This window comes from Chiloscyllium plagiosum, unplaced genomic scaffold (genome assembly GCF_037043375.1).
Source record: "Chiloscyllium plagiosum isolate Xiang-an unplaced genomic scaffold, Cpla_swu_hap1 HiC_scaffold_16, whole genome shotgun sequence".
Classification (NCBI taxonomy): Eukaryota; Metazoa; Chordata; class Chondrichthyes; order Orectolobiformes; family Hemiscylliidae; genus Chiloscyllium; species Chiloscyllium plagiosum.
In genome coordinates this window covers 91,981,012-92,003,262 of record NW_028270154.1, presented here as the reverse complement: position 1 = coordinate 92,003,262, position 22,251 = coordinate 91,981,012, and the positions used below count along the sequence as shown (strand labels likewise).

General features: G+C 41.9%; 1 protein-coding gene across 7 annotated transcripts in view; it reads right to left on the bottom strand.

Moving 5' to 3' along the window:
- The window catches only part of LOC122556864 (histone-lysine N-methyltransferase, H3 lysine-36 specific-like), a 300,867-nt gene that overhangs the window by 130,663 nt on the left and 147,953 nt on the right, over nucleotides 1-22,251 (bottom strand). For all 7 annotated transcript variants that reach the window (XR_015759842.1, XR_015759841.1, XR_015759843.1 and 4 more), the window contains 4 exons: nucleotides 19,129-20,557; nucleotides 17,507-17,628; nucleotides 10,252-10,339; nucleotides 5,197-5,309 (listed from right to left, as the gene is read on the bottom strand). Coding sequence is in view for 4 of the 7 variants with exons in the window: in XM_087995531.1 (XP_087851657.1) it covers nucleotides 5,197-5,309; nucleotides 10,252-10,339; nucleotides 17,507-17,628; nucleotides 19,129-20,557 (1,752 nt within the window). In the remaining 3 variants the exon portion in view is untranslated. The remainder of the gene's footprint in view (nucleotides 1-5,196; nucleotides 5,310-10,251; nucleotides 10,340-17,506; nucleotides 17,629-19,128; nucleotides 20,558-22,251) is intronic.

Below are 22,251 nucleotides of genomic sequence, written 5' to 3'. Positions count from 1 at the left end.
TTTCCATCAACCACAACTCGCTGCCTTCTTTCAGAAAGCCAGTTTCTAATCCAAACTGCTAAATCACCCTCAATCCCATGTCTCTGCATTTTCTCCAACATCCTACCAAATCAAAGGCTTTACTGAAGTCCATGTACACCACATCAACTGTCCTATCGTCATCTACATGCTTGTTCATCTTCTCAAAAAACTCTATGAGGTTTGTGAGACACAACCTGCCCTTGACAAAACCATGTTGACTATCTGAAATCAAATTGTTGTTTGTTAGATGATTATAAATCTTATCTCTTAAAATCCTTTCCAAAACCTTTCTTACAACAGAAGTAAGGCTCGCTTGTCTATAATTACCTTGGCCATTTCTACTGCCCTTTTTGAACAAGGGCTGAAGAAGGGCTTATGCCCGAAATGTCGATTCTCCTGCTCCTTGGATGCTGCCTGACCTGCTGCGCTTTTCCAGCAACACATATTTCAGTTCTGATCTCCAGCATCTGCAGTGCTCAGTTTCTCCTTCTTGAACAAGGGCACAACATTTGCAATCCTCCAGTCCTCTGACACTAAATCTGTAGACAATGACGACTCAAATATCAAAGCCAAAGGCTCTGCTATCTCCTCCCTAGCTTTCCAGAGAATCTTCAGATAAATCCCATCCGGCCCAGGGGACTTGTCTACTTTCACTCTTTCTAGAATTGATAACACCTGTTTGTAACTAACCTCAATCCTTTCTAGTCTAATATCGCATATCTCAATCTTCTCCCATTCTATGCATCCTAATTCTTGCCTAACTGCATTATAATTGCCCTTGCCCCATTGATAACTCTTGACCTGTGGCATGTACCTATCCCTTTCCATCGCTAAACTAAACGTAACTGAATTATAGTCACTCTCTCCAAAGTGCTCACCTACAACTAAATCAAACACCTGGCCTGGTTCACTAACAAGCACCAGATCCAGTGTGGCCTCCCCCCTTATCGGCCCTTCGACATACTGCGTCAGGAAACCCTTCTGTACACATTGAACAAAAACTTATCCATCCGACATACTAGAGTTATAGCATTTCCAGTCAATGTTGGGCAAGTTAAAGTCCCCCATAATGACCACCCTTTTCCTTTCATCCTACCCAGAATAATTTTGCCAATCTTCTCTTCCACCTCCCTGGAACTCTGCGGAGACCTTTAAAAAATTCCAAGCAGTGTGACCTCTCCTCTCCTGTTTCTAACCACAGCCCACAGCTACATATTGTACCATTTTACTCTTACTTATCAAACTGATGTAAGGGGATACTGACAGTACTATTAACTAGCACTTATGCACCAATAATCTGCTCATTAATGCTCAAACTCAATTTGTATACCATGAGAAACAATCAGCTCCAGACTTATTTTAGTCTTGGTCCAGACACACAAAGAAAGCTAAATTCCGGAAATGAAGTGAGTGATTGCCCTTGACAAGAATATAAGAAATTGGAGCAGAATTGGCCATTCACCCTTTCAAGTCTGCTCCACTATTCTAGATAATCATGGCTGATCTGGCCCAGGGCTCAACTCCACTTTCTTGTCAGCTCCTCACAGCACTCACTTAATATTCGCAAATATTTAAATCTTCATGAAATACTTGCAGGAATCCAACCAACCACAACTTGTTGCGGTAGAGAATTCAACGCATGCACAATTCTGAGAGAAAAACTTCCTTCTCAACTCAGTTTTAAATCAGTGTCCACTTATTCTCTAACTATGGTCTCTATTTTGAGATTTCCCCATTAATGGAAATATCTTTTCAACTTCTATCATGTCAAGACCCCTCAGAATTTTATATACTTCAATAAAATCAAGGAATCATTTGACAAAGAATGGCTTTAAGTGGGGGCAGCAAAAAGTCAATCAAGGCATTCATAATTGGTTGAAATCTTACCTAGCAAAAGGGAAGCTCTGAGAGAGCGTAAACTCAAGAGATGTATCTTCCAACCTTCTTCCAGATTAAACATTAAGCTCAAATACATTAGATCATAAACTTTGCCCTGCTTTATTTCCCTTTTCTTTGCTGGCCTTGGCTTTTCTTGAGTTTTCATTCATTTTTGTATTTGGATGGCAACTGTTCATGATTCTGTCATTCAAACCGCCTTTAGATGCATATTCTGTTTTGATCTCTCTTCTAATATCATTGTCTTTGGTCTTTCACCATGAATCTTTTTTCTCATTTAATATTTCCTGACTTTCATTCTGTCACAGAGCTTCACTGTTATTGTTTATCCCATCCTCCCTCCTTTCATATGCTTAAAACCTACTGCAGCACATCTCTAACTTTTCCCAATTCTGATTCAAAGTCACCAACCTGAAACACTGGGCTTAATTTTTGTCTTTACCTGCAGCAAAGTTGGTGGTAGAGGAGGGGCCACTTAATCCAATGGGCAGGAGCTGGTTGGGCACAATGCTAAATCCATGGGGGAAGACCGCTGGATTAAATTACTTACAGTGTGGAAACAGGCCCTTCGGCCCAATAAATCCACACCGACCCGTCGAAGCGCAACCCACCCAGACCCATTCCCCTACACATTTATCCCTTCACCTAACACTACGGGCAATTTAGCATGGCCAATTCACCTAACCTGCACATTTTTGGATTGTGGGAGGAAACCGGAGCATCCGGAGGAAACCCATGCAGACACGGGGAGAACGTGCAAACTCCACACACAGAGAGTTGCCTGAGGCGGGAATTGAACCCGGGTCTCTGACGCTGTGAGGCAGCAGTGCTAACCACAGTGCCACCGTGGCCTGATGATGTTTCCACATTGATACAAATTGAGATTCTTGAGGGCAATTAACACCCGCTTAATGGGCTTTTCCCACCATCATCAGCATTAATCCTGACATGCTTTCTGGTAGGTTTCTGAGGATGGGGGAGTCTGTTGTTCAAAAGCACCTATTGCTTGTTTAAGGAACTTGACATCAGGAAAAGTTAGGACCCACTGACAATCACTCCAATGCATTGCCTTTCCTGCTGATGTCTCTGCCTGCAACCTCCTTCCTGGAGTCAACCACTTGTACTCTAGTCCCTTCTTACTCCCAAGGCCTCTGTTAGGTGTAGTATTAGTACCATCCATCACCTCATTGGGAAGGAAGAGTACAAAAGTACTGCCAGCCTCTAGATGGCTGGCAGCTATTGGCATTTGGACTTTCCTCAATCCTAAGGAAAGGCCCAAGACTGGTTGGTTAAGTAGGTGTTTAGCACATGATGCAGTGAGCTTCCTGAAATAGGGATCTCACCAGTTTTTCATCTGGTGCTCAAGGCCACACTGTCAGACCTGCTGAGTACTTTTAGTTTCTATTCCAGATTTTACTTTTGCATAAATAATGTTCATGATAGATGAGGCATGGAATTTGAAGTAAGCTCTGAACTGGACAGATGCTGAGCTTTAGCACAATCTGGCTTAAACTGATGAGCAGTCAGGAAGGATGACAAGAGTCAGTGGCAGCCATGGAAAAACATATCTTCAGTTACCTTGATAGTTATTTGCAGAAATCCAAGTTTTAAGAATAAGTTATAAGGGTATTACTGGCAAGGTTGGCATTTATTTCCCTGAGAAAGTACTAACAGGTTTCTCCTGAAACCCTTATGACTCATATGCTAAATCAAAATGGTACAGAGCTTGAAGGTGAACTTGGGAAATTATAAAGCTCCCATTGCTGTTGTCCTTTCAGGTGGTGGGGTTTGCATTTGGGGAGGTAATGCCAAAGAAGCCAGCGTTGCTGAAATATATTTTAAATATTTTGTGTACTACAGCCATATTATACAAATAATGGAGAGAACAGATGCTTAAACTGGTGGATGGGGCACCAAATAAACAGACCTCTTGGTCCTAGATGGTACTGAGGTGCTGTAATTGCATCAAAGGGAGTAGCTGGTATTCCATCACATCTCTGACTTGTCCTTGCAGATGATGGAAACTCTGGAGAGTCAGGATGAGATCCTCTTATTTCAAAATACCTCCTTCAATCAGCTCCACCAGCCATGGCACTCATGTGGTTGCTTCTGTTGGAATTCTCAACACTGGTGACTCCCAGGATGTTAGTGGCCAGGTATCTGCCCGAGCTTGAACGGTGTGCAGTCCTGCTGCATGGCACCATGTCTATCCAGATGTTATGCATTTTTTGAATTAAACGAAAGCCTGGGGGACAATAGTTTCCTGATGCATTCTCAATGCCAACACCTCAACCAGAGTAGACTTTCCAACCAGCAAGAACACTTTTCTCACGCAGTATATATTGCTGTTCTCTGTGAAATTTGGTATTCTTGTACCTTTTATGATTAATGCAACATGATAAGCTTTAACAGTGTGTCTCTCTTTATAGCAATACTCATGATCTTGTCCAGTTAAAGAAATTACTTTTCCCACATGTTAGAGTTTGGGCTGCATGTATAGTTTTTCACAAACACTAATTCCATCACAGACTTTCAATATCAATTTCTATTTAAATTATATCACTTAGAACTGCTGTCTTTTAATTGTAAATTGTATTGCTGTGCTTGCACTTGTAACTGTTTTTTACAGAGATTATATAGAATTACATTTTCTGATTAGCACTTCAACATGATTTTAATGTTTTACATTTTACTGATAGCTCTATTAAATTGATTTGTGGTCATCCGTGCCAGACAATCCACTCAAATTAAAGCAAAGGGTGGATGCTGGAGATCTGAAATAACAACAGGAAGTGCTCAGGAAACTCAGCAGGTCTGGCAGCATTTGCAGAAAGAAGAGGAGTTCATGTTTCAAGTCTAATATGATTCTTCAGAAGTGCTGCAGTTCCAAAGCTCCTTTCATGTATGTCACTGCCTATTTCAAAATTGCAGCAACATGTTATTGGTTTCTTCTGATGGTTTTTGTTGAAGTTATGTTACACCCTTCTTGGGAATTACATTGTTTATTCTATCTTTTTGTATCTTCATCATATTAATGCTGTTCCCATGTGGACTCTATTCCAGCAGCATTGTTCAGCAATATTTAGTCTCCTTACTACACAGTAATTTCTCTTCAGCAGTCTTAACGCATAGCTTTCTAAATTTTGTCAGGGCAACCAAATGATTTGTCTCCCATAGTCAAGCATGTAGCACATTTGCCTTTCCAATCTTGGTAACAAGTGTAGAAAATGTTACAATGCTCTCTTTAAATATATTCTCATTAAAATAAAAAAGTAATACCTTTTTCTCATTTATAGATCTGAGACGACTTTGGTTCCTATTGGATGTTGATGTTTGTCGAAGTCTCTTCTCATTTTTACAACTTGTTCTTCTGCTAGAGATGCTGTTTTCACCTAAAAAATAGAGAGAAAAAGTATAGTTGTGAGATGTGAAAGTCAGCTAGAATCAGACCTGTAAGTTTGCTAAAAGTTTCTATCCTTTTAGTTTCACTGATTGCATTATTTATCTTTCTACTACATGTGAGATATAACAAATAAAAGAATAAACATTTCATGAACTAAATCAATAAGGAGGATTCAAAAAGTTCAATCTCAAAATCACAAACTCTATGTACAGTTGGTTCTGATATAACGCAATAGCTCTGTTCTTGTAGATCTCATGTTATGAGAAAATCACACAATAGCCGTGCCACTTAAACTAATGGGGTTGGAATCGCATCATAGCCATTACAGGTAAGGAAAGTTCGCCTTCTACAAATAATGGTCCAAATTCTTTAATCGCGATAAAGCCAATTGGCATTGAAGAAATATGCATTATAGCAGAACTGTCATGACTGGCACAAATGAAGATGGTAGTCATCATTGAAAACTAATCATCGCAGCCAGAGGACGTAATTGCCTAAACACTGCTGAATAAACTTTATTTCAGCCTTTCAACACATAGGGGATATCTGTTTTTTGACTATTAGGGTCCAAAAAATGAAACTGCATTACAACTGGCCATCTTAACAAGAAGGAGTTAAGACCATAAGATACAGAAGCGGAATTTGACCATTTGGCCTATCGAGTCTGTTCCACCATTTGATCATGGATGCTATGCCATTTCCCTGCCTTCTCCGTGTAACCTCTGACCACTTACTAATCAAGAAGGTATTTCTGTCTTAAATAAACCCAAAGACCTAGCTTCCACAGCCTTTTGTGGCAAGAGTTCTGCAGTTTCACCACCTTCTGGCTGAAGAATACTCTCCTCACCTCAGTTCTAGAGGGTTATCCCTTCACTCTGAGGCTCTGTACTCTAGTCCTAGTCTCTGTGACTCGTGAAAACATCTCCACGTCCACGCTATCCAGGCCTCTCAGTATTCTGTTAAGTTGCAATCAAATTCCCCTTCATCCTTCTAAACTCCATCGAGTACAGACCCAGAGTCATCAACCACTCCTCATATGACTACTCCATCAACCCTGCGATCATTCAGTGAACCTCCTCTATGCCCCCTCCAATGCCGATACATATTTCCATAGATACAGGACCGAAAACTGCTCACAATATTCTACATGCAGTCTGACCATCATCAGCAGTATATCTTTGCTCTTATGCTATAGCCCTCTTGAAATTAATTGAAAATTAGTAGCATTTTTTGCATCCTAACTGCCTACAGAACTTGCATGTTGACCATAAGAGAATCCTAAACTAGGACTCCCAAATTCCCTTGTCCTTCGGATTTCCAAAACTTTCTCCATTTAAATTATCTACATCTCTATTTTTCCTACTAAATTACACAACCTCATACTTTCTCTACACTGTATTCCAACTGATAGTTCTTTGCCCACTCTCCGAATCTGTACAAGTCATTTTGCAGCCTCTCTGCTTCCTCTTCACCACCTGTCCTTCCATCTAACTTTGTGTCATCTGCAAACTTAGCAATAATACCCTCTGTTCCTTTGTCCAGATTGCTAGTGTATGAGTAACATCGTCCCAACACAAACCCCTGCAGAACTTTACTAATCACTGGCTGCCATCCTGAAAAATACCCCTTTATCCCCATTCTCTGTTTTCTGCCAGTCAGCCAATCATCTATCCATGCCAGTACCCTGCTTCGAAAAGACATGGGTTCTTACCTTATTTAGCAGCCTCCTGACCGGCACCTTGTCAAAGGCCTTCTGGAAATCTAAACAGGTCACATCCACTGGCTCTCCTTTGCTTATTACTGCCTCAAAAGAACTGTAACATGTATCAGGCATGATCTCTCCTTGATCAAGCTGTCCTGACTCAACCCTATATTACCATATATTTCAGCGTACTCTGCAATCTCATCTTTAAAAATGGAATCTAAACTCTTCCCAACCACCAAGGTCAGGCTAACCAGCCTACAGTTTCCTTTCTTCTACCTTCCTCCCTTCTTAAACAGGGGTCTTGTTTTAGTCATTTCCAGTCCTCTCGGACCTTTCTGGACTGTAGTGATTCCTGAAAGATCACCAGCAATGCCTCCACAATCTCCTTCGTAGCTCTGGGTTGGAGCCCATCTGAGCTACATGATTTATCTGCCTTCAGGTCTTTCAGCTTTTTCAGCACCATCTCTACACTCACCTCTACCTTCAGACTCTCCTCAAGTTCTGGTATGCTACTGGTGTCTTCAACTGTGAAAACTGATGCAAAGTACTTCTTCAGTTTCTATGCCATTTATTTATTCCCCATTGTTATTGCTGCAGCCTCATTTCCCAATGGTCCAATGTCCACTCTTGCTTCTTTCTTACCTTCTAAATGTCTGAAAAAAACCTTGTAATATTCTTTTATATTACTAGCCAGCTTACCCTCACATTTAATCCTCTTCCCCGCTTATTGCTTTTTAGTTATCCTCTGCTGATTTTCAGACGTTTCCCATTATCTTCACCACAACGTATGCTTTTACATTTGCTTTACGCAGTCCCCGACTTCCCTTGTGACAGCTGTCTCGTCCTCCATTGGTTTATTTCTTATTCCTTGAATGAATTTCTGCTGTGCCTCCTGAATTATCCCCCAAAAGTCCTTTGCTGCTCCATTATCTTCCCTGCTAGGCTCCCATTCCAATCAAGTCTAGCCAGCTTTTCTCTCATGTCTTTGCAGATATCTTTAAACAATTGTAATAACATTACATCTGATTCTAACATTCTTAATTTTTCTATTTTTAAATAGCAAAATTAAAATTTACATAAACCTTTCTTTCATTTTGGAAGCCATCAGATGCCCCTGCTGTAAACAAATGTAGGATATACTAAACCACGCTATACCCTACTTTCACTGTATCTTTATATTGCCTTTCTTTCCTGTACTTATCTTGTTCTTTCTGAAAGCACCGAAACTATCTGTCTCAACCACTTCCCACAGAAGCAAGTTCCACTTCAAACCACTCCGAGTGCACAAATTTATCCACGTTTCCTTATGACCTTAACTTTTGGATTCTATCACAAATGGCTATCCACTCCTACAATGTCTAATCCATTCCTTAGTTTAAAGAACTCCGTTAGGTTCATATCATAGAATAAATCGCTACAGCGTGGAAGCAGACTAGTCAGCCCATCAAATCTGCACTGATCCTCAAAAAAAGCGTCTCACTCAGACCCTGCCTCAAGCTTATTCCCTGTAATCCTGCATTTTCCATGACTAATCCATCTAAAATGCACATCTCTGAACACTGTGGGCAATTTAGCATGGCCAATCCATCCAACCTGCACATCTCTGGACTGTGGGAGGACATTGGAGCACCCGGAGGAAACCCACATAGACACGGATAGAATGTGCAAAGTCCAAATGGTCGGTCACTCGAGGGTGGAATCGAACAAGGGTCCCTAGTGCTGTGAAGCAGCAGTGCTAACCACTGAGCCACCATGCCACCCTAACTACACCACTTTGCACCGGTTCTCTCTTTTCCAGAAAAAAACCCCAATTTATCCAATGTCTCAAGATCTGTAATCTCTCTGTAGCTGTATGTATTGTACTTTCTCCAGTATTACAAAATTGCTTTTATAGTACAGAGATCACAGTTTAGTACTATATTCCAAAGGGTAGCCCATAAAGGGTCCTACAACATTTAACATAATTCCACGACTTTTTAATTTCTCATTGCTTGAACTAAATGTCATTCTTGATTTGAAACTTTTACCTTTCTACACTGGAGACCTCAATTGGAACAGATCAAACAGCCTCCTCTGTGCTATAATCACTCAATGATACTACTAACATGATGGTTTGCTTGTTACTTTTCCAAACTGTTCTGGTCATTACCCATTACATGATCCAGTTATGATTCTCGTTTATTGGACTTCCAATCAACTAAATGAAGAAAGATTCCCATGCACACTGTAACAATGCAAGACCCTTTTCTTCTTTCATTATTACTTCCTACCAGTTTATTCGGAGACAGTTGAAATTCCCCTGTCTGCTACACACACTACTGATCTCGTAATGTCATCCTTACTAATATCTGGGGGCTTGTGCCAAAATAGGAAGAGTTGTCCCACAGCCAAGTCAGGTAATAGCCTGAAACAATCATCTAATCACTCTATTATTACCAAGCCAGGGATCAACCCTGGTTCAAAGCAGGATATGGGGGGGGGGGGGTTCAAGCAGCATGCAATAGGCACAGCTAAGCAATCCTGCAACCAATGGATCAGATCTAAGCTCTGTAGTCCTGCCACATCTAGGTGCCTTCTGCACATTTGATCTGATGCCATAAGAGTTTATGGGTTCTGGAGTCTATACTGAGGATTTCCAGTGAACTCCCTCCCGACTGTACACTACTACAGTGACGTCTCTGATGAGTCTGTACTGTTGCTAGAACGGGATAAACCCTGAGATGGTTATGGTGGTATCTGGGACATAGTAAGATTTGATTCCCTGAGAATGATACATAGCTTAGATGGCTTGTGGTCAGCTGTCTCAATTTTCAAAAGGTTCCAGAATTTAGTAGGAAGGACTTATAGGGTTGACAGAACAGCACGTGTTTTAGGAAACAAGATATGTTTTTATGACAATCAACATGGTTTGCATGGTTATCGTCAGGCAAGCTTTTACTTCCAGAATTACTAAATTTAATTCAAATTTAACCGTCTATAGTTGTGAGATTAGAACACATGTCCCCAGAATATTAGCATGGGTTTCTGGATTACTGGTCCATTGAAAATACCACTGATACCATCTCCCTGTTCAATCACATTCAAAGCTGGAGTGAAAGACAAAACAAAACATCTGTGCACTAATGCTAAAATATTTCTAACATTCAAAAGTAACTTTGCGTTTACTCCTTGAAAGCTGCTACACCTAAATGTTATTGTTAAATGCAATGTGATTACTATTGCTTACCTGAATCGGGTTTGACAGACTGTGGCACGGAAGCAGTTACTTTGTTTTGAAGTTTCTTTACAGATCTGGCTTCAGAATGTGGGGAGGCCTGTAAAGAGAAATATCAATTCAGCCTCAGAGAGCTAGTAACTCCATCAAAGTCCAATAGTAAGTAGTTAATTAAAGTGATCCTCAAATAAATGTTAAGTCTTAACCAGGAAGAGTGCATGATAAACATGCTCCACTGTTCCATAAGCCATTCCAATGTATAAAATCCCAAAAAGACCATCATAATTATTGTTTTGGCTAACTGATTGCTATTCAAGATAAAGGAAATTCACACCAGATTTCATCAATAACAGAAAGCTATCCTATTTATTGTAATACATGACTTTAACAAGTGACAGAGAAAGGATTTTTAACCTTAAATGATGCAAATTATACAATAGCCCAAAATCCCAAATACAGATTCATTTAATCATGAATAAAACAGACAAAAGACACGTGTATTGAGTGTGGAGAAAGAATATAGTTAAGATAAATAAAATTTTGCAGATCGAAAGTCTTGAGTGCTTTTTTATTTTGATGTTTAGCACTGATGACATGCTGCTTTCCATACGACGATGACCTTTCTTCAACTCGACGGTTGATCAGGCGGACCAAGGTATTTTGTTGTTAGAATTCTCTCTAAACTTTCCAGATGTTTCTGTCTTTTTCCATACAGAAACAGAGGAAAATAGATATTTTTGGTTGGAAACTCCGATTTTCTCTGATGCCTTAGCACTTTAAGCTTTTAAACTCAAACTCAATCAGGGAACTGTTGTAACAAGCCAGACTATTTCGGTGTGGCTTCATGCTCTCATCCTGACCTGGAAAAATTCATAAACTTTGCTTCCAGTTTCCATCCCTCCATCAGGTCCATCTCCGACACTTGCCTTCCTTTCCTTGACCTTTCGGTCTCCATTTCCGGCAATAGTCTATCCACCAATATCCATTACAAGCCCTCTGACTCCCACAGCTATCTGGACCACAGCTCTTCTCACCCTACGTCCTGTAAGGACTCTATCCCTTTCTCTCAGCTCCTTCGCCTCCGCCGCATTTGTTCCGATGAGGCCACTTTCCAAAGTGGTGCTCTTAATATGTGTGGGGGTTTAGATTAGAGTGGTGCTGGAAAAGCACAGCAGTTCAGGCAGCATCCAAGGAGCAGTAAAATCGATGTTTCGGGCAAAAGCCCTTCATCAGGAATACAGGCAGAGTCACCTTCTTCTCCAAACGTGGCTTCCCACCTACAGTTGTTGACAGGGCTCTCGACAGCTTGTGGTCCATCTCCCGCACACGACCCTCACCCCTTCCCTCCCCTCCCAGAACAAGAAACGGTCCCTCTTGTTCTCACCTTTCACCCCACCAGCCTTCATATGCAAAGAATAATCCTCCGCCATTTTTGCCAACTCCAACACGACGCCACCACTAAACACATCTTCCCTTCCCGCCCCCGTCTGCATTCCGCAGAGATCGTTCCCTCCGGGACAACCTAGTCCATTCCTCCATCACACACAGGGCACCTTCCCATCACACCTAACACCTCTCCCATCACACACCTCTCCCATCACACACGGCACCTTCCCATCACACCTAACACCTCTTCCATCACACACGGCACCTTCCCATCACACCTAACACCTCTCCCATCACACACGGTACCTTCCCATCACACCCGGCACCTCTCCCACCACACCCGGCACCTCTCCCATCACACACGGCACCTTCCCATCACACACGGCACCTTGCCATCACACCTCACACCTCTCCCATCACACACGGCACCTCTCCCATCACACACGGCACCTTCCCATCACACCTAACACCTCTCCCATCACACACGGTACCTTCCCATCACACCCGGCACCTCTCCCACCACACCCGGCACCTCTCCCATCACACACGGCACCTTCCCATCACACACGGCACCTTGCCATCACACCTCACACCTCTCCCATCACACACGGCACCTCTCCCATCACACACGGCACCTTCCCATCACACCTAACACCTCTCCCATCACACACGGCACCTTCCCATCACACCTAACACCTCTCCCATCACACACGGTACCTTCCCATCACACCCGGCACCTCTCCCATCACACACGGCACCTCTCCCATCACACACGGCACCTTCCCATCACACCTAACACCTCTCCCATCACACCCGGCACCTCTCCCATCACAAACAGCACCTTCCCATCACACCTAACACCTCTCCCATCACACACGGCTCCTTCCCATGCAATCGCAGAAGGTGAAACACCTGCCCCTTTACCTCTTCCATGCTCACCATCCAAGGCCCCAAACACTCATTTCAGATTAAGCAGCGCTTCACTTGTACCTCTTTCAATTTGGTCTACTGCATTCATTGCTCCCAATGGGGTCTCCTCTATATCGGAGAGACAAAACACCGAGTGGGTGATTGCTTTGCTGAGCACCTTCGGTCCCGGACCTTCCCGTGGCTTGCCACTTCAACACACAATCCTGCTCCCATGCCCACATGTCTGTCCTTGGCCTGCTGCAATGTTCCAGTGAAGTTCAACACAAACTGGAGGAACAGCATCTCATCTTCCGACTAGGCACGTTACAGCCTGCCGGTCTCAACATTGAATTCAACAACTTCAGATGATTATGCCATCTCGACCCCTCTGTTTTCATTCTGCTACGTAATTTTATTTCATTTATTTTTTTTTTTTTCCACTGTTCTGTACCTCTTATTTCTCGATTGTCTCTCTTTCTCTCACTCCCCACTCTCATCACCTTTTTCCTCTCCTCTTCCCCCTTTGCTACCCTTCTCCCCTGTTTTACATTTTGCCTCTGCTTCACCCATCCCCCCTCCATTCCCCCACATATTTTGTCACATAGCACTGGCTTCAGCCTTGGTCATTCACAGCTCCTAATCTCCCTATAATCTCTCTATGCACTGTCATTATCACCTCGTTATTGCTACCTTTGCTTCTGGAGCCAAGACTCACATTGACGTGAAGCAAACTGATTTGGACCAGATATCATCCCATTACTTCTAGTTACAAAACAAAGTAAAAACAATTGGGAAGAACCTTAGTGTGGGTTATGTCCACAGTAGAGACAAAAAAAAACTGCAGATGCTGGAATTCAAAGTTAAAAATTACACAACACCAGGTTATAGTCCAGCAGGTTTAATTGGAAGCACACTAGCTTTCAGAGCGCCGCTCCTTCATCAGATGATACCGAAGGAGCGTCGCTCCGAAAGCTAGTGTGATTCCAATTAAACCTGTTGGACTATAACCTGGTGTTGTGTGATTTTTAACTTTGTACATCCCAGTCCAACACCGGCATCTCCAAATCATGGCTGGAGTTCAAGGTAGACAAGCAGGAGCAGGGAAGAACACAGCAAGCCAGGCAGCATCAGGAGGTGGAGAAGTCAATGTTTTGTGTGTAATCTTTTTTCAGGACTTGTTATATTCACAGTAGGCTGTGCTTCCATTCCTACACAATGGAAAAGAAACTTAGCAGTGTATATTCCTAAAAAGGCTTAAAGATTGAATTAAAAACAAAGGCCAGAGGAACCCAGAGGAATCCCATACTACTGGGTCATAGTGTAGAGTTGCTCTGCTCTCACTAAAGTCCAAGTCATAAAAGTAAAAGTAGGAATGGATCTGGACTCGAGCAAAATTATACAACTGCTAGGGTACTCATTTAGTCCAACACGAAAGCAGAGAATAGTCTCAGCTAGGCACAAAGCACGATCTTAAGTCAGCATTTAATTATCAACATTGATTCCATCTTTTGAGAAGTATTTGGTCAATTCTTTAAGGAGCTAATTGGCACTGTCTTAATTGTTATACAGGAGAATTATATATCTTTTAATCTGACATGTTTGTTGGTGGCAATTGCAACGTGAACATAATTATCTGCTTAAATTCACACAACTATAGCATTCAGAAAAAAAAGACAAGGTTGATTTCAGTACATGGACGTGAAGGTAATGAGGATGCTCAGAGAACTGAACTTATTATCAATGCAGGAATGTGAGAGAAAGAGACAGACAGAGACAGAGAAAGCGATTTTGGTCATACTAAATCCCAATGTTTCTGCCACCCCATGCGTTTTTATATGCTTCCAAATCAGGAAGGTGTGCGGTTTAAATTGGAACTTGCAGGTTGCATAACCTTGCCTTATCCTCTAAAGGGTTTGAAAGTGCTACCAAAGGAGGCTTACAGAGTACTGCAGTAAGTCTCATTTATGGTACACACTGCTTCTCCGGTGTGCTGATCGTGGAGGGAGTGAATGTTAAAAGGTCCTGTGTCGGGGTCTCAATTAATCACAATATTCATTAACAACTTAGACAATGGCAAAAAAGGCAAATATCCAAATTTGCTGACAACACAAAATTGAGCAGCACTGTAGACAATGTCGATAATAGTATAAAACTGCAATAGGCTATTAATAGATTGGGTGAACGGACAAAGCTGTGGCAGCTGGATTTTAATATAAGCAAGAGTGAGGCAATCTATTTCAGACTGACATAGGAAAGATCAGGGTACATTTTTAAAAGAATGCCTGAAGTTAAATACAGTGGATGGCCATCAAGATTTGGGGGTTCAAGTGCACATCTCTTTAAAGTGTCACGAACAGGTACAGATAATAGTCAAGGCAGCTAATAGAATGCTGGCCTTCATATCTAAAGGACTGCAGTATAGGGATGTAGATGTTATGTTGCAGTCATACCGTACTTAGCATACTGTGAGCAGATCTGGAAGCCATACTTTAGGAAAGGCGTTTTGGCCCTGAAGTGAGTTCAATGCAGGTTTACAAAGATGATACCTAGATTTCAGGGGTTAAGATAGGAGGAGAGATTAGAATGCTAGGCATTTAATCTCTAGAATTTACAAGGTTAAGGGATGATCTAATCAACGTGTTCAGGATATTAACGCCTTGATTAGATCAAGGCAGGGAAAGGCAGAGAAGATAAACATTAACTATTTCCACTGGTTGAAGATCTAGAACCAGGGGGCATAGTCTAAGAATTAGGGCCAGGCCATTCAGGAAAGATGTTAAAAAACACACAAGGAGTAGTGGAGGTTTGTAACTGACTTCCTCAAATGGTGATCGATGCTAAATTTCAATTGGAGATAGACGCATTTTTATTAAGTAAGGGTATCATGGGATATGAGCCACAAGTCAGCCATGATCTTATTGAATAGCAGAGCAGACTTCTGGTGTTGAATGGCTTACTCCTGTTCCTCCATCCCATGTTCCTAGGTAGATCATCTTGAGCATCAAGTGCTGTTGCAGCCGCAGTCATCCAGCCAAGTTGACAATAAACCACAGTTGTCTTGTACCTTTTAGATGGGGACAGACTTTGGAGAGTTGGGAAGTGAGATACTCACACATAGAATTCACAGTTTCTGGCTTGGTCTTGCAAACATAGCATTTACAATGCTCATCTCATCAAGGTTTAGTCAGTAAAGCCAGATCATATGTTAGAAATCAGAGCCTGGCCTCAGCAGATCCAATGGTGAATGCTGCTCAATATAAGCCTAATATATGCCTAAGATTGATCCTTTCTGTCAGAGGAACAGGTTGTGAGGAAAGACTAAAGAAATAGCAAGCTTTTGACCTTGAAACAAAACAGACAGGTGACCTTTAGGGAGGGAAATCTGCCATCCTTATCTGATCTGGTCTATGTGTGACCCCAGACCCACAGCAATGTAGTTGACTCTTTAGTGCCCTCGGAAAAAAATAGAGCAATTAGGTATGGGCAACAAATGCTGCTCCAACCAATGATGCCCACATCCTATGAATGAATTTAAAAAAAATTTAAATGGTGATATTAAAACAAATATGGATGTAGAAAGGGATCTGGATGTCCTCGTACACCAGTACAAGTAGACCAACAAGTGAAGCAAGCGATTAGGAAGGCAGATAGTGTATTGGCCTTTATTGCAAGAGGATATGAGTTCAGAAGAAAGCTTATTTTTATGTAGTTATCAGGGCCTTCATGAGATCAGACCTGGAGCATTGTGTGCAGTTTTGGTCTCCCTACTTAAAGGATGTACCTGCCAGGCAGGGAACATTAGCAGTGGTTCAACAGGCCAATACTACGGATGGCAGAACTGTCGAATGAGGGTAGATTAATGAATACAGGCCCAGCCAAACCAGAGTTTAGAAGGAAGAGAAAGGATCACATTGAAAATTAGAAAACTCTAACATGGCCAGATAGGCTTCATGCAGGGAGGATGTTTTCCCTGGTTGGGGAATCTAGAACCAGGGGTCAGATTCGCAGGATATGGAGTATGTCATTTAGGACTAAGTGAGGCAAAGTTTCTTGGGATATGGGGAAAATTGGAATGTGGCTTTGACATAGAGGATCAACCACATCATTGTGAATGGCAGACCAGGCTCAAAGGGTGAAATGGCGTATTCTTACTCTTACTCTCTATATTTGACTATTATCTGTACTTCCAAGCACAATATTCTCACAGCCACTTTGTGCAATACCATTTTTATTTCAGCAGCCATAAAACAGCAGTTTGATTGGGTGTTATCACCCACCTTCAATATGATGCCTGCACATTGGCTTTGCTTTTGTTTTTAAACTTGTCAATTGTTGGCACTCTACCTTGTAACTTAGCCAGCATGTTAAATGTCATTTCAGCTTTTTCCAAGCCTGCAAATATTCTTTCTCGCCAGCTCTAACATTTACTTTTAGTCATCTACACGTTCCTGTATGTATTTAAATCTGGTCTATATAGTAATGAGTGGATTGCAAATTGTAAGTTAATACATACTTCACCACTATGAATGAGATTTACATCAGTTTCTAAACAGTGGGAGTAAACTGTTCTCTACCTGAAAATCAATTCTACTAATTTCATTGCTCAGGGCTGACATAAACATTACAGTACAATAATTTACAACGCATTGTGCCATTGAAACACTAATTCTGCTGATGGCAATGACATTGTATAAAAGTACAATTTATATAACTGAGAGAAAGCTGGAGAAACTCAGCAGGCCTGGAAATATGTATGGAGCCAGAAACAGAATTAATGCTGAGTATGGTATGACTCTTCTTAAAGAATTTATGTGATTAGATTTGTTTAATTCTGTAAAACCAGAGCCCAAACATTCATAACAGGAACTTTGGGAACTTGTAGAATCTTAAAGCACTGCTGAACTTGTATACCTTTTCCAAAATGTTTACATTACTCAAGAAAGAAAGATTTTGAAGAAGTCAAGACACATACCCTTAATAAGCGATGAAGATCTTGTTTAAATTTCTTCTTTGGGATAAAAAGTTGATCAAAATCTTCTGTTGATTCTAACAGCTTCTTCGTTGGTTTTCTTTGACGCTTTCCTTCAGCATTTTCTGCAACAAAATGTACAGAATAGTTTTATATAATTGCACCTGGGTTCAAGTCCCACTTGCTCCAGAGGTGTGTAGTAACACCTCTGAACAGGTTAATAAAAAAAATCAAATTGCATGACTTGAAAACTGACAATACAAAAAGAAACAAATTAATTTAGCAGTGCAGAGAAAGTATTAAAGTTATCACACGGTACAATTATACCCAACACGCTTTAGGATTCATAATTCTTGACGATTATCATCCAAACAAAATAGAACATAGAAAAATTACATAATTGTATTAGGAGTTCTAATTTACAATAGGGCAAATTCAGAAATAGTGCTCTTGACACAGTATCTCACCCTAACACATCAGGGAAGTCCTGTGACTTACACTCCCAAAGGGGGAAGCTCTGTTCTTAAAATGTAACCTTGCTGCTTTTGTAAAATCTTAGTGTTAACACCAGCAGAGATTGGACATCAATGATCTCTAAAAATACAGGTTGTGCATCTTTACATTTACCTTTCTTGCAGAAAGATCTCTCAGACATGATAGCTATAGTGATCCATATCCCTCTGCAGACTTTGCTCGACCACTCATCTTAGTGTCATCTGCGAACTTTAACACACTGCACTTGGTCCCCAACTCCAAATCATTTACATAAATTGTGAACAGTGATTCTCAATACTGAGGCACACTACTAGCCATTGATCGCCAACCAGGAAAATACTCATTTATCCCCATTCTTTGCTTTTTGTTAGTTAACGAATCCTCTGTCCATACTAATACGTTGCTCATTACACCATGCACCTTTACCTTGTACAGCTGCGTTTTCTGCAGTACCTTGTCGAATGCCTTCTGGAAATCTAGATACACCACATTCACCAGTTCTCCGTTGTCCATCGTGTTCATAATGAACCCATGCAGCAACTGCCCAATGGGACAATTTCTATCCAGATGTCTAGCTATTTCTTCCTTGATGATAGATTCAAGCATTTTCCCCACTACAGAAGTTAAGCTAATGGGCCTGTAGTTACCTGCTTTTTGTCTACCTCCTTTCGTAAACAGTGACTGAACACTTAGCTGAACGACTTAATTCTTTTGTTAGTATTTTCTAAGAGAATCCAACTGATGTTATGTTTGATGACGAGACCAATTTAGTGAGCAGAAATTTCAGCATTTAAAAATATGGTTGGCTTCCAGAAATTTTATATATTGAAGTGTTAAAATTGTAAATTGAAATGTTTACATGTTAATATCACAATCACAATTTTTAACTCAAGCTCTTGCTCTCCATAATCTCCCACCATTGCTCTACATTAATATGTTTCTTCCTTTTTATCAACTTGATACTACATTTTGTCCCCAATTTGGTAAAATACTTTTTAAAATGTCCCAATTTAAAGTGATCAAATAAAGCCAGAGATTACGTTTATGTCTTCCAGGATAATGCTTTTTAGAAAGATTTGAATAAATCGGACTCTAAAACTTGCACAGAATGCAATGGAAAATGTTCCTACCAGGTGAAGTGGACAGTTGTGAAAGTATTGTCTCTGCTTTAGCCCCAAGAGCTGGTTGTGGAGTAGAATATATTTGTTTAGTATTCAGATAGTTTCTGTGTTGCCACCTCTTCTTAACAATACTGCCTGTTTTAATCGGCTGGGATTCTGCTTGTTGTGTTGAACTTTCTAAGGATACGGGCAGAGGGACTTCTTCTGCTGGTATGGACTGGTTACATTCTGTTGCTAGAGCAGTTAGGGCATCTGTGGCAGGTGAGAATTGGAATTGTTCCTTAGTAGGTAAAACCTGGGACTGATCTTCTGCATCCATGAGGTTGGACAGTTCTGTTGGAGGCATGGGCAGACTTTGCTCTGCCACATAAATATACTGGGACTGTTTCCCTGCTGGCATAGACTGAGATTGCTCCACTGCTGACATGGTTTGGAATTTCTCCACCGTATTTGTGGATTGAGAATCTTCTGTTGTAGGTACAGCTTGGGACTTTCGTATCGTAGGCAACAAATGAGAATTTTCTGCTGGAGGCAGAAACTGGCATTTTTCCACGGCAAGTGGGGACAGGGGTTTTACAACTGCGTGTACGGACTGGGGTTTCTCCACTGCAGCGACAGGCTGGGACTCCTCCAATGCAGCCACGGTCTGGGGTTCCTCCACGGCTCGCACAGTCTGGGGTTCCTCCACGGCTCCCACTTTCTGGGATTCCTCCACTGCAGCCACGGTCTGGGGTGCCTCCACTGCAGCCACGGTCTGGGGTGCCTCCACTGCAGCCATGGTCTGGGGTGCCTCCACTGCAGCCACGGTCTGGGGTGCCTCCACTGCAGCCACGGTCTGGGGTGCCTCCACTGCAGCCACGGTCTGGAGTGCCTCCACTGCAGCCACGGTCTGGGGTGCCTCCACTGCAGCCACGGTCTGGGGTGCCTCCACTGCAGCCACGGTCTGGGGTGCCTCCACTGCAGCCACGGTCTGGGGTGCCTCCACTGCAGCCACGGTCTGGGGTGCCTCCACTGCAGCCACGGTCTGGGGTGCCTCCACTGCAGCCACGGTCTGGGGTGCCTCCACTGCAGCCACGGTCTGGGGTGCCTCCACTGCATGTGTAACCTGGATTTTCTCTACAGAAGGAGCAAATGAACACTGGTTCACAGGAGATGTGGGTATGGCTGGCTTTACTACTGATGCAGAGAGTGCTAGCTGCGCTACAGGTGAGGAAATACCTTGGACCGTTAAAGGTATTGGCACGGCTTGACATATTATAGATCTTGACGTGACAGGGTCTACTGCAATCGTAGATGGGGCCATTTCTTGTGTACAGGCTGTATGTGAGTGATTCAAATTCCTTTTGTGCCGCCGCCTCCTCTTTGATTCAGTATTGCTGCTTCCAGATTCTTGTGATTCTGTTTGATAGGTTGCTTTGTCTAAACATTCTGTTGCGTCCTATGAATAAAATGAAAACAAATAGTTTTTGTTTTGTAAGGCTTAAAGAGGTATTAAATTGCTTATTGCGGGCAAACAAAGTACAGGTTATATTGTGAAAATTAAACTGACATTATCATTCATGCTCCCAGTATAACATCAACATTTAGGTGGTCAGCTGAGTCCATTGTGTGTTAGATCAATAGCTATTTCCTTTCCATACTTAGAGTTCCTTATTAAGAAAGCCAACAACAACTCTCATTTATCTCCATCTACCAGCTCATCTCCACCTTCGTTCTCTTCACATTTCTGTAACTTCTATCAATCTTGTCTTACCATTCTTTACTTCAGATTGTTCAACCTGGCATTTTACCCAAAGACATTAAAGATACATAGAATAACTTATAATTATATAAAGTTAAAAATCACACAGCACCAGGTTATAGTCCAACAGGTTTAAATGGAAGTAATAGCTTTCGGAGCACTGCTCCTTCATCAGGTGGTTGTGGAAGACACAATTGTAAGACATAGAATTTATAGCAAAAGTTTACAGTGTGATGTAACTGAAATTATACATTGAAAAATATCTTGATTATTTGTTAAGTCTCTCATCTGTTAGAATGACCATGTTAGTTTCACTTCTTTCATATGTAAATCACAAAACTTTTTTTAAAAAAGTTATATTGTCAGGTTAACTTTAACAATTGGTGTCAGCCCAGATAATGTGTCGAAGGTGTTAGCCCCCTGCGTTCTGTTGTCTATGCCATAATGTTTAGACTGATTCTAATCTAAAAAATGAGTTAACAAAGTCTTATATGGATTCATGCAGTTTTTTAGCAATGTAACTCTGCAAGTACAAATTCACCCCACAAGCATATATGTGTATGCGTGCATGTGTGTGTGTACATAGGAGTGCCTGTGTGAATGTGTGTGCGTGCATTGTGTCTGGGGTGGGGGGTTGTGAGTGTCTGTGAGTGACAGTGTATATGCGTGCAAGAGTGTAAAGGGGTCTAAGTCTGAGAGGGTGCATGTGTGTCTGTGTGCGTGTCTGTGTATAGGAGTGTTTGTGTGGTAGATAGATTAGATTAGATAGATTCCCTACAGTGTGGAAACAGGCCCTTTGGGCCAACAAGTCCACACCGACCCTCTGAAGAGCAACCCACCTAGACTCATTCCCCTACATTTACTCCTGACTAATGCACCTAACGCTACGGGTAATTTAGCATGGCCAATTCACCTAACCTGCACATCTTTGGACTGTGGGAGGAAGCCGGAGCACACGGAGGAAACCCACACAGACAAGGGGAGAATGTGCAAACTCCACACAGACAGTTGCCCGAGGTGGGAATTGAACCCGGGTCCCTGGTGCTGTGAGGCAACAGTGCTAACCACTGAGCCACTGTGGTGGGTGGGTGGGTGGGTGGGTGGGGGGGGGGGGGGGGGGGGGTGGGGGGGTGGGGGTGTGTGTGTGTGTGTGTATATATATATATATATTATATATATAGGAGTGTCTATTTGTGTGTTTGGTGCAACGGTGGTCACCTGTAGTGTGTCATGAGACTTAACAAACAATCAAGGTATTTTTTCAGTATAAAATTTCAGTTACATCACACTGTAAACTTTTGCTATAAATTCTGTGTCTTACAGTTTGTACTCCACAACCACCTGATGAAGGAGCAGCGCTCCGAAAGCTCGTGCTTCCAATTAAACCTGTT